We start from the raw sequence: 13,415 nt of genomic DNA, 5'->3' as shown, positions 1-13,415 counted from the left end.
GTTTTTTTTTAAATTACTGCTCAGCTATTTGTATTTCTTTTGATAATTCTGTTTATTTCCATACCCCAATATTTAATTAGGTTTTCTTTTTAGTTTCTTGTGTATTCTAAATACTATTCCTCTTCCAGATATGTAGCTGGCAAAGGTTTTTTTTTCTTTTTTTTTTTTTTTTTTGGTTCTTTTTTTCGGAGCTGGGGACCGAACCCAGGGCCTTGCGCTTCCTAGGTAAGCGCTCTACCACTGAGCTAAATCCCCAGCCCCGGTTTTTTTTTTTTTTTTTTCTATTCAGCAGGCCACCTCTTCACCTGAATGATTGTATCTATTGCTGTACAGAAGCTTTTGAGTTTCGTGAGATCCTATTCATTAATTCATAAGGGCTGTGCTGCTGAGTCTGTTCAGAAAGTCCTTTCCTGTGCCTCTAAGTTCAATGGTAATCCATACTCTCTTCTGTCAGATTCAGGGTATCAGCTTTCGAGAGCTTGTTTAGAGGTTCTAACAGGGGAGCGCAGCTACTCACTATATGCTTGACTGATAACCAGTCCCCCTCTATTTAGGGAAGGTTGTCCTTGGGAAAAGCCCTCCTCTGCAAGCACTACAGAGACCAGGAATGGAGTAAGTGGCTGTACTTGTCTTGGTCTTGATTACAGTGGAAATTCTTTGAGATTTTTCCTCCATTCAGCAAGACACCGGCTGTGAACTTGCTGTATATTGCCTTTATTTTGTTGAGATATGTATTCTGTATCCCAAGGTTCTCCTCGATTTTTATTATGAGATAGTGTTATATTTATCAATGACCTTTGCTATACGAGGTGATATGCAGTTTCTATCCTTGAGTATATTCACACAATGGATTATATTTATTGATTTATGTGTGTTAAACATCAGAAGAGAGAAATAACACTAAAGACCTCTATATCAGATAAGATGGTCATGTGATCTCTGTCCTTGAGTACATTTATGTGGTCAATTACATTTATTGTTTTATGTATGTTGAAACATCAGAAGAGGGAGAATATAGAGAGATTACTAACACTAAAGACCTTTGAGAAACTCATGAAGAAACCTACTACTGTAGATGCTTCTTAAAATACACACATAATATAGAGTATAAGTGAAATTACCCGATAAGGAGAGACATTGCCTCTCTAAGACACCAGTATATTACCTTTCTTGAAACCCATCCACCCCCAAAAATGCAGACCATTGCCAATACCTTGGAAGGAAGGAAGGAAAGAAGGAAGGAAGGAAGGAAGGAAGGAAGGAAGGAAGGAAGGAAGGAAGGAAGAAGAAAAAATAGCCAGGTGTGATGGCACAAGCCTTATTCTCAGCATTTAGAATACAGAGGCAAGTGGATCTCTGATTTTGAGGCTAGACTGATCTATAGAGCAAGTTAAGGATAGCCAGGCTACACAGAGAAACATTGCCTTGGGGGGAAAAAAGCAAAAAACAAATCAAATAAACACACCTTACACATCATCTTTTTATTAAACATCTACCAAGTTTTTAACTATTTATAACATTTCTACCCAACGTCATAGTTTTGGCTAATTTTCTCTGGCAGAAACCCACACAAATATAAAGATTTAAAACACAGTCAAGTTCTTGAAAATTAACACATTGCCAATTAGAGGCTGGTGGCTTGACAATTGCATCTCAGAGGATAAATTGTTTTGAAGGCCCCAATTCTCTCACCCTGCGAAGGATTCGGGTTTCAACGAGCCAAGTCGAGCTGTCACAGTTGCCTGAGTGTCGTGGCTAGTTGTCTGGATGGACCATTTTCAAGTCTGTCTGATTTACTAGGGAATTTCTTGAGGTGCTGTGGAGAGAGCACATCTCCTTTCACTTTGGTCCGTCAAATGCATATGTGACATTTCCCTCGGTCCTATAATCCTGACATACAATATATTGATTACTGCAACTCTCCATCTACCCTTCCTCTAACATGCGTTTGTGAAGGTGAACTTTAGACAAACTCGCGGTTGTTTTCCGAGTAAAACAATTTGAACATAATGTTCCCACCTACAAGTAAACCAGGCCGTCTGATAAAATTGGTGGTACTGAAATTGAGGATATCTAAAAACAGCAGCAATCTGTAACCTCGGGACTCTGGGGTGATATAAATACTATGGCTGAGAGCATTTTTAACCACAAAACGTTTGCCTTTTATACATTTCGTGAGGTTGCTGAGTTGCTCTCTTCATGGTCCTTACTAAAGTGCTTATGTTGAGGAAACACACAACTGTCCATTTGTTTATCCTTTTTTTCCCCCAAAATGAGTCCATATTTGTAACTTTCTCGTAATGTCTGGTTCAACTTCCAGACAGACAAGCAAATACATTCTCTCAGGAGCAATAGCAGTTCTATATATACTGTTTTGGGGGGTTTTTGTTTGGCTTGGCGGTGGGTGGGGGGCTATGTTCTTCAGATTTTGTTTTTGTTTTTTGAATATTGTTATTGTTGCTGTTGTTGTTGATTTTCGTGACAGAATTTCTCAGTGTAGCAAGCCTGGTTATCACGGACTTGCTTTGTAGACCAGGCTGGCCTCAAACTGCCTACCTCTGCCTCCCAAGTGATGGTATTAAAGGTGTGCGCAGCCATACCTGGCACATAAACCTATACTATAGTTTAATTTGTCTGATGAAGAGTCAGAAAAGTCAGAAGCTCACATCATACACATGTATATGTGTGTGTGCGCGCATACATATGTTATAGCATATATATGTATATGATGTCTGTATTTGCACCCACACAAACCTTCTCGGGTTTACTTAGCACTTCCAACCACTCTCTGATTTTCAAATATGTGGCATATGAATGCAAACTGAAGTTGTTCAAAATACTTTAGTTTGGAGTCCCAGAACATCTGAATGAGGGTTGTGGGTGTGGCCTTGTGCCATCTCACTTTTTTCTTCCCTCTCCCTTTCCTCTCTTACACTAGCAAAGGTCAGCCAACCTTTCTTTTTTAAAAATCGTCAAAGTTATTCATCCCTTCGCATGTGCCTTTAGTTTCAGCACTCAGGAGACAGTGGCAAGTGATCTCTGTGAACTGGAGCACAGTCTTGTCTAAATAGTGAGCTCCAGGCCATCCAGGGATACAGACCAAGACCCTTTCTCACAACAAACAGAGATAGATTATTCAGCTATCAAAAACAATGACTTTATGAAATTCATAGGCAAATGGAGGGAACTGGAAAATATCATCCTGAGTGAGGTAACCCAATCACAGAAAAACACACATGGTATGCACTCATTGATAAGTGGCTATTAGCCCAAATGCTTTGAATTGCCCTAGATGCACAGAACACATGAAACTCAAGATGGATGATCAAAATGCGAATGCTTCACTCCTTCTTTAAAAGGGGAACAAGAATACCCTTGGCAGAGAATAGGGAGGCAAAGATTAAAACAAAGGCAGAAGGAACACCCATTCAGAGCCTGCCCCACATGTGGCCCATACATATACAGCCAGCCAATTAGACAAGATGGATGAAGCAAAGAAGTGCAGGCCGACAAGAACCGGATGTAGATCTCTCCTGAGAGACACAGCCAGAATACAGCAAATACAGAGGCAAATGCCAACAGCAAACCACTGAACTGAGAACGGAACCCCCATTGAAGGAATCAGAGAAAGGACTGGAAAAGCTTGAAGGGGCTCGAGACCCCTTATGAACAACAATGCCAAGCAACCAGAGCTTCCAGGGACTAAGCCACTACCTAAAGACTATACATGGACTGACCCTGGACTCTGACCTCATAGGTAGCAATGAATATCCTAGTAAGAGCACCAGTGGAAGTGGAAGCCCTTGGTCCTGCCAAGACTGAACGCGTAGTGAACGGGATTGTTGCGGGGAGGGCGGTAATGGGGCGAGGATGGGGAGGGGAACAACCATAAAGAAGGGGAGGGGGAGGGGTTAGGGAGATGTTGGCCTGGAAACCGGGAAAGGGAATAACAATCGAAACGTAAATAAGAAATACTCAAGTTAATAAAGAAAAAAAAAGTCTAAATAGACTGTGGAGAGGGCTGAGTGAGAAAGGTGCCTGTCACACAAACATAGTCATGGTGTCCAGATACACTTGGCACACATCCACAATTCTCGTGGAGCAGCTGGGGAGACCTGAACATCCTGCAGGCTCACTGGCCATCCGGTCTAACCAGCCAGTCAACTCTAGGCTTGGTGAGTCAGCCTGCTGCAACGAAATAACAAAACACAACCAAAGAGACGGAGAATGGTGGAGGGAGAAGAGGGAGAGGAAGGACTCGAGGAGCAGGGTGTAGTTGCATTCAGAATGTATTTCAGACATATAGGAACTTGTCAGACGATAAATGTAATTTGAAAAATAAAAGAGGCACCTACATACACACATGCACACAAATGTACACACACAGTCTTAACTTCCCGTGCAACCCCTATGACCTAGGGTTACTTTATCAGCTGTAATGTCATCCAAAGAACACAGAGCACTTTATTATCTCACTTACTGAAAAGATAATGTTTCTCAACAACCCTGTGAGAAGTCACTTGAGAGTCACCAGAACCACATATGCTACTGCTTTCTGAGCACGCCGCCCAATTCTCTCTTAATAATCCCATACCCACACCAAGAAGTGTCTTGTTCTCTTCCTGAGCTCTTCTCTATGCGTAGCTGAAATCGCATCCTAATGAACTTCACCTCTGTCTCCCGTGGACACATCATCCAGACTGGTTTTTTCCTATGGTGAAGTCACAACTCTTGGTTTCCCCTCAGGAGAGATCTCAGAACAAAGCCCTCAAACTACTACAGGTACAAGGAGGGAGCGTGTGTCTCCAGCTGTTCCTCCATTGCCCCGACACCTTAGTTCTACGTGAACTCAATCTCCACAGGGCATTTTTAAAACATATTTTTTAATTCCCCCAAAGGCAAGCAAATGAATGCTGACACAGTTATTTAAAATCTACAAGAGCACTGCATAGCTGACTGGAAGCAAAGCTTTGAAGGTTAAAGTGTGGGCTCCAGTAACCTTAATAATCCAGACTCAATCGCTGTTCCCTACATGACAATTAAAAACTTGAGTCATGGTGAAAGCAAAAAGAGGAGCCATTGATGTGGCCACATTGGGAAGAAGAAGAAATAAAGGGGTCTAGTGACCCAAAGCCATCTTCAACACATTGACATGAGGATTCCTTTCAAATAGAAGGCAAGAGGAAGGCAGGTCATCCCAGCAAAAGTGTGGTCCTGCCTATCACTGACTCATCATTGTCTGGGTTCTAGCTGTGCTGGAACTATTAAATAACCCATCTGTTCATTGCACAGGCTGCAACCTTGTCTTTGGAGCTAATTGTCCTCATCTGAGAGAGGGTTTGTTCTGAGATTCAATGTGATTGAGGAAGAAAGTTAAGATAATGATTTAGCTCTATGCCTTCGGGCAAATACAGGTAGAAAAAAATTAAGACAGAAGTGCCGGGCTTTCAATCTGCTTTAAATTCTCTATAGGCTGAAGTGAGCACTCAGGTTAGTGTGTGTGTGTGTGTGTGTGTGTGTGTGTGTGTGTGTGTGTACATGCACATGTGTGAATACACACACACACACACACACACACTCTGAAAAGTCAGCCTATGTTCTTAACTGCTGAACCATCTCTCTAGTCCCTTAAATACTTACGTAAAGGCAGCTTCTAAGTATCTGTTACAACTCATAGAACCTGCCTGCATTAATACAGCGTAGATGAGATCTTAGAAATATATATTATATGTATTTATGACAAGCACAGGGCCGGGAGACAACTGAGAGAAGGGCAGACATTCCTTTCTGGCACTTAACTGGGTACTCGTGTAAAATACAGTAAGTCACTACTTCATTAAGGAGCGAGTACCAAATGAGACAAAATAGAAATATTTTAATGTACATAATATATTTTATTAATGATACTTCATAATATCAATTATCCCTATAATCCTCTACATTGAGGCTTTCCTCTGTGGGAGAACAAGAAGGTGGAGCAGGAGGAGGAGGAGAAGGAGGAGGAGGAAGAGGAGGAGGAGGAAGAGGAGGAGGAGGAAGAGGAGGAGGAGGAAGAGGAGGAGGAGGAAAGGAGAAGGAGGAGGAGGAGGAAGAGAAGGAGAAGAAGGAGGAGGAGGAAGAGGAGGAGGAGGAAGAGGAGGAGGAGGAAGAGGAGGAGGAGGAAGAGGAGGAGGAGGAAGAGGAGGAGGAGAAGGAGGAGGAGGAGAAGGAGGAGGAGGAGAAGGAGGAGGAGGAGAAGGAGGAGGAGGAGAAGGAGGAAGAGGAGGAGGAGGAAGAGGAGGAGGAGGAGGAGGAGGAGGAAGAGGAGGAGGTGGAAGAGGAGGAGGAGGAAGAGGAGGAGGAGGAGGAGGAGGAAGAGGAGGAGGAAGAGGAGGAGGAGGAGGAGGAGGAAGAGGAAGAGGAGGAGGAATGATTATTATTCCTCTATCTTTCCCAGAGCCTACATTTTCAGAGGGATACGGGGTTACCTGACAACTTTTTATGCTTTAAACAAAGTATTTTTCAGGAAAAGTACTTTCTTGACGCTTCTATTTCCCAGAAAAAGAAACATTAAGGTAAAAACAAACCATACTCTCCTCCCTTGCTCCTCATGGTTCTGAGAATCCCTTTTCTTCCCTGTCCTCCCTTTCAGGCTGTTGCTTGGCTTCATTGTTTTTCTGTCTTGCTCTGTGTCATTTCCAAAGCTATCTCTCAGAACCTTTAGTTCTTTTTTAATAGATAGTTTCGGCTCCGTGGACTTTACTAGTCTGCCCCTCGTTGAGTTGCTTCTGATTTGACTGATAGAGGAAGTAAGCCAGCTTGACTAGTCGGCTGGGCACAGGCTCTCTGACCGCCAAGATCACTAACACCTAATGCTTCTCTAATTATAGACATGTCTCACTCCTGGCCATTTAACAGTCTCACCACAGGGAGAGACTCCACATCCTGACTGGCAGGCTCCCTTCATTAGCTGAAACTATACATCATAACCTTCTAGCTTTACAATAACCCAAGGGCCCTCTGGCCCAGAACTGTGGCAGTAAGACAATCTTCATATTTGAACATGGACTTGATAATGATTAATGACCTCCGACTTTTAACTGAAAATGCAAAAACTAAGGGTCTGCTTGGGGTGGCGGAGTTTGCTTGGTTTTTATTTTTAAGGAGCTTCTTATTGAAATAATAGCTAAAGATTGAGGATTTTGTTCTATCTCTTTCTTTAAAGGCTTACAGTAAGACTCCTCAATGCTGCTGACTTTAAGCAAACATGGAAATTGAGAGCCCATGAGCTATGGAAACTTCAATGTGACTCAACATTTCATACACCTGGAGGTAAAAGACAAAAAAAAAAGCATCACATTTGGAATTTTGAGGCCCTGGGTCACACTTCCTTTACATTTATAATCTAATAATCACGCTTGTCACCTTGTGTGGAAAATCCTCATGTGTCAAGCCCGGTGTGAGAGACCTCCGATTACCTCGGGTTATATGAGAGGAAACCGTTACAGCGAACATCTGTAAATTGACAAGGAACTCAACAGACACAACTGAAATGTGAACGCTTTGCTTTTCTAGAGTATAATGCTGGTTTTCGCTGTTTGCTTTAGACTCTGTTGCTGCCTGTAAACAGTTAAGAAAGCAGCGTTTCCTACCTCTGAATATCCACAGACACTTCTCAGGAAGCTTCAATTACACTACTTTACCAAACATTTGTTATGACTCATACTATTCCTTAAAATAATTATTTTTTTGTCTTTTTTCCATTTAGTCATTTATTCACTTTATATCCCAACTACAGCTCCCTTCTCCTCCCAGGCCCTCCCTCACATGGCCCCTCCCCCACCACCCCTCCCCTTCACCTCTGAAAAGGGAGAAGTCCCCACCTGGGTACCAACCCACCCTGGCACCTCCAGTCACTGCAGGACTAGGCACATCCACTCCCATTGGACAGATGGGAAACAAAGCAGCCCACTTAGGAGACCAGGATCCACAAGACAGGCAGCAAAACCACAGGAAGCCCAGACTCCAGTTGTTGGGGGCCCACATGAAGACATGTGTTCTGCATATCTGTGACACACATGTAAGGGGCATAGGTCCAGCCCTCGTATGCTCTTTGGTTGGTGATTCGGTCTCTGAGAGCACCCAAGGTTCCAGGTTAGTTGATAACTGTTGGTTTTCTTTTTTTTTTTTTTTTTTTTTTTTTTTTTTTTTTTTTTCAGAGCTGGGGACCGAACCCAGGGCCTTGCGGTTGCTAGGCAAGCGCTCTACCTCTGAGCCAAATCCCCAACCCCAACTGTTGGCTTTCTTATGGAGACCCTATCCCTTCCAAATTCCTCAATCCTTCCCCTAACTCATCTGCAAGGCTTCTCAAGGTTGGTCTAATGTTTGGCTGTGGCTCTCTGTATCTGCTTCAGTCAGCTGCTGGTTGAGCTTCTCGGAGGAGAGATATGCTAGGCTCCTGTCTGTGAACCCAGACTGACAGATACAAACATATCCTGGGGCTCCAAGGTCGTTGAGGAACACCTGCAATGGGTTCCTATTGGTCCTCTGAGGAGCTCTCTGCACATCCCAAACTGGCAGGGATTGCTACTGTGTTTATTTATGTCTTCATTCTTCGGTGAAAATCTTCAGGCTTAGTAAGTTTAAGTAAACAGGTCCACTGACACACTTTCATCGGTGACACCCACTTTTATCATACCTCCTCTCATGACATTTGAGGCACTACATGGTGAGTTCCATGCCAGTCAACGTCATATATAATAATGGTAAAAGCCACCAAAAAATTTTCCTTTAAATTAGTGGCTCTTACAGTATGTCGAATTGCAAAGAGATGATAAATACATTTATCTTTTTTGGTTCTTCTATATATGTTCTTACCTGGTCTTGAACTCATTATGTAGATCAGGCTAGCCTTGAACTCACAGAGATCTTGACTCTGCCTCCTGAGTGCTGAGATTAAAGGAATGTGCCACCATGCCTGAATAAGACAAGCATTTTGTTTTGGTTTTTTCTTTAGTCGTGAAACATGGAAAAAACATTTTTTATTTCAATAATAGTGGTCATTTACATTGTTAGGATGCTATCTGTTTTGCTATAACAGTAAAGACGCTACAATAATCTCTTAATTTACGTAAGTCAGCAGAAATTGTTAATATAAATTTACCAAAATGTTAATGTAGATTTATCAAATCTAAGATGATTTTTAAATTTTTGTTTTATTATTTTAGGTGTATGAGTGTTTGCCTGGATGTATATTTGTGTACCATGTGCACACAGTGACCTAGAGACCGGAAGAAGTCAAAGGATCCCCTGTGCCTCGAGTTACCACGTCGGTGCTGGGGACTGAACCCAGGACCTCTGGAAAAAGCATCCAGAGCTCCTAACCACTGAGCCGTCTCTACAGCCCCACAAGATGATAATCCTGTAACATGTAAACAAAGGCAAAACATCATTGAGTCGATATGACTAACAAGGACTAATGTTAATTTTTCCTCTCTTAGACCTCAATACAGTTAGTTACAAGACTAGCAAGTGACAAAGCCAGCATTGAGACCAAACTCCAGAGTCTGGATTCAGAAATAATTACTTCTTGTCTTCTTGGTTGCCACCCTACATGCCAGCATTGGACTCATTAGTGATATTTGTAATTAATATTGATTTATCATCATGTTAAAATAAATGATAGTCAAAATATATATATATATCTTCCCCCTCTGCCTTTCTCTGTCTCTATTTCCTCCTCAACTCCCCCTCCCCAAGCCCTAAATAAACTCTTTTCCATACTAATCCATTGTACGACTAGTACTTCAGGGGAAGGGATGCCTCAGCGGGGGCCAGCAAAACACTCCTTTCCTCCTCCTCCACCATCATACCGTGCCTCTACCAAGCATATCCTGGTTCGTTCTTTCTTTTTTTTGTAAAACACAACAGGAATTGTATTCAAATTTTAAAATCTCATATATTTATTTAGCTTTCAATTTCTAAATGAATTTTGTTTCAACTTAATACAAAGACAAGGAAACATCTCCCATCTGTGTTACTAGAAGACAGAATGCTAGTGTTACCATTCTTTGTGAACCCTTAAATTAATACACAAAGCTAATGGCTTTCAAGAGTTGATGATATCATAAGAGATAAAACTAGTTTCCATTACAAATAAATGAAGCCCCTACAAAGTAGCCCTGCCAGGGAGTAATACTTAAATTAAATTTTCTAATCGAAGGATAGTTAGCAAGAAATGCAGGGAAGAGAGATACACGACAAATGAATTCATAGAGTTAGAATCTACAAAATCCAGACCTCCACCCCCACCCAAAAAAATTCACAAGGGCCTGCAGAGATGGTTCTGCAATTAAGAGCACTTGCAGCTCTTACAGAGAATTGAGTTCAATTCCCAGCACAACCACCTATAACTCCAGCTTCAGAAGATTCGACATACATGGCGAGTACATACATGGTGAATTACATGTATGTCAAACACTCATATATGTGTATATGTCTTTTTAGAAAGAAAGAAAGGAAGGAAGGAAGGAAGGAAGGAAGGAAGGAAGGAAGGAAGGAAGGAAAGAAAGAAGGAGACAGACAGACAAGAAAAAAGAAAGAAAGGAAGGAAGGAAAAAAGAAAGAAGGAAGGAAGGAAGGAAGGAAGGAAGGAAGGAAGGAAGGAAAGAAGGAAGAACATTCCAAAAGATAATGCTGCTCTTCAAACTTTGAAAGTTTAACATGTTATAATGTGCCTACAGCCCTTGTTAAAAGTAGTTGGGGCTTTTTAAAAATTGTTTTATTTACTTAATTCCAAATGTTGCCAGCATTCCCAGTCCCCCACTCCAAGAGTTCTTCACCCAATCCCCCCTCCCCTTTGCCTCTGATAGGGTGCTCCCCCTACCCCTACCCCCACCACCTCACACCCCTCCCCCCACCTCACCCTACCCCTTCTCCCCCATCCCCCTTCCCTAGGGCATCAAGTCACTACAGGATTAGGTGCATCTTCTCCCACAGAGGTCAGACAGAGGAGTCCTCTGCTACATACGTGCCAGGGGCCACAGTCCAGCCCATGTATGCTCTTTGGTGGCTGAAACTCTGGAAGCTGCCAGGGGTCCACGTTGGTTGATACTGTTGGTCTTCCTACGGGATTGCCATCCCCTTCAGCTCCTTCAGTCCTAAGGTAGTTGGGCTTTAATAACATCAGATGTGCTTTTAAATTTGTAGTTATAGGATCTTAGAAGTTGTTGTGGATCCTACTTTGAGTGCATAGTACATTAAAATAAAATAAAACTTATTTACTTACAAGAGAGGAAGTAGTCCTATACATTACCGGCAACTCCAGAGACATGGGCATCAAGTACAACATACACAGTGTATCTTTTCCTAGATATATTGAACAATGAAAATAATGACAAAGGCAAAACTGTGAAGAAATAATAACAGTATTGGATAATCAGAATTACTTTAATTTTTAAAAGTGGTGATACTATTTTGCCATTCTTTGTCTGTTTGTTTTCCTTTTTGCTTTTATTTTAAGGCAAGGGCTAATCTAGCCCAAACTGACTCAGACCTGCTATGTAGCCAAGGATGACTTTGAACATCTGGCCCTCTTGCCTCCACCTCCCAAGTGCTAGAATCATAGGAGTGTGCCTCGTCATGCTGCCTTTGTGTGGTTTTGGGATTGAACTGAGGGCTTCGTGCACACTAGACAAGCACTGTGCCACCTGAGGTCCATCCTCAATCCCTTGGTTGTCACATGTAAGGGAAGTGTTCTGTCAGATATGGTGGGTCACATTAGGAATTTCAGCATTTGGAAGGCTTAAGGAGGACGATCATACACTTAGGACCAGCCTGGGCTACATAGTAATTTCCAGGCTAGCCTGAGTTAGAGAAGGACAGATTGTCTTAAGGGGCCAAAAGAGGAGGAAAGGGTGGGCTGGGGAGAGGAAGGAGAAAAATAGGAAAATAGAAAGAAGTTATTGTTCTGAAATACGTAATTTAAGGTAGGATTAATAGGATATGAACTGGGTTTAAAAATCATTCAATTTGGTCAGCAGGGAGAGGGAATAGGGTATCGGTAGAAGTTAATGAATTCATCATGGATTTGGGGTTTTGGGTTTTTGTTTTGAGGGGTTTGATTTGGGGGGTTGTTTTTTATTTTTAGGGGGTTGGTTTGGGGTTTTTTAACATTATGTTATTTTTTCCATAATAAAACCTGACCTGAAATATTACTGAATTTATTTTCAGCAATCACATTCTTTTAGTGTCTCCTAAATTCTTTCAACAATTCTGTCTGGGCATAAATGAGTAACTTATTGTTTTGGAATATCTATGGCTTTCATGTTTCCAATAGCTACTGAGTTAATATGAATACCTCATTAGTTACTTAATTGTCAAAACTTGTTTCCCTTGAAAAGCAGCGAATTGAAGCGTATCACAATTTTATTAACTTGAGTATTTCTTATATACATTTCGAGTGTTATTCCCTTTCCCGGTTTCCGGGCAAACATCCCCCTCTCCCCTCCCCTTCCTTATGGGTGTTCCCCTCCCCACCCCCCCCCCATTGCCACCCTCCCCCCAACAGTCTAGTTCACTGGGGGTTCAGTCTTAGCAGGACTCAGGGCTTCCCCTTTCCACTGGTGCTCTTACTAGGATATTCATTGCTACCTATGAGGTCAGAGTCCAGGGTCAGTCCATGTATAGTCTTTAGGTAGTGGCTTAGTCCCTGGAAGCTCTGGTTGCTTGGCATTGTTGTACATATGGGGTCTCGAGCCCCTTCAAGCTCTTCCAGTTCTTTCTCTGATTCCTTCAACGGGGGTCCTATTCTCAGTTCAGTGGTTTGCTGCTGGTATTCGCCTCTGTATTTGCTGTATTCTGGCTGTGTCTCTCAGGAGCGATCTACATCCGGCTCCTGTCTGCCTGCACTTCTTTGCTTCATCCATCTTGTCTAATTGGATGGCTGTATATGTATGGGCCACATGTGGGGCAGGCTCTGAATGGGTGTTCCTTCTGTGTCTGTTTAAATCTTTCCCTCTCTATTCCCTGCCAAGGGTATTCTTGTTCCCCTTTTAAAGAAGGAGTGAAGCATTCACATTTTGATCATCCATCTTGAGTTTCATGTGTTCTGTGCATCTAGGGCAATTCAAAGCATTTGGGCTAATAGCCACTTATCAATGAGTGCATACCATGTGTGTTTTTCTGTGATTGGGTTACCTCACTCAGGATGATATTTTCCAGTTCCAAACATTTGCCTACGAATTTCATAAAGTCGTTGTTTTTGATAGCTGAGTAATATTCCATTGTGTAGATGTACCACATTTTCTGTATCCATTCCTCTGTTGAAGGGCATCTGGGTTCTTTCCAGCTTCTGGCTATTATAAATAAGGCTGCGATGAACATAGTGGAGCACGTGTCTTTTTTATATGTTGGGGCATCTTGTGGGTATCTGCCCA

At 42.2% G+C, this 13,415-nt stretch overlaps 1 protein-coding gene across 2 annotated transcripts in view; it reads right to left on the bottom strand.

The window, feature by feature from the left end:
• Positions 1 to 1,466: 1,466 nt before the first annotated feature.
• The window catches only part of Mbl2 (mannose binding lectin 2), a 29,112-nt gene continuing 17,163 nt past the window's right edge, over positions 1,467 to 13,415 (bottom strand). For both annotated transcript variants that reach the window (XM_087587138.1, XM_087587139.1), the window contains exons 6-7: positions 8,857 to 8,956; positions 1,467 to 1,816 (exon numbers count right to left, since the gene is read on the bottom strand). In XM_087587138.1, coding sequence (XP_087443264.1) covers positions 8,898 to 8,956 — 59 coding nt within the window. In that variant the 3' untranslated portion in view covers positions 1,467 to 1,816; positions 8,857 to 8,897. The remainder of the gene's footprint in view (positions 1,817 to 8,856; positions 8,957 to 13,415) is intronic.

This window comes from Rattus norvegicus, chromosome 1, assembly GCF_021556685.1.
Source record: "Rattus norvegicus strain SHRSP/BbbUtx chromosome 1, alternate assembly SHRSP_T2T, whole genome shotgun sequence".
NCBI classification, from domain to species: domain Eukaryota; kingdom Metazoa; phylum Chordata; class Mammalia; order Rodentia; family Muridae; genus Rattus; species Rattus norvegicus.
The sequence above is the reverse complement of the archived record's forward strand: the minus strand, read 5'-3'. Positions and strand labels throughout refer to the sequence as shown.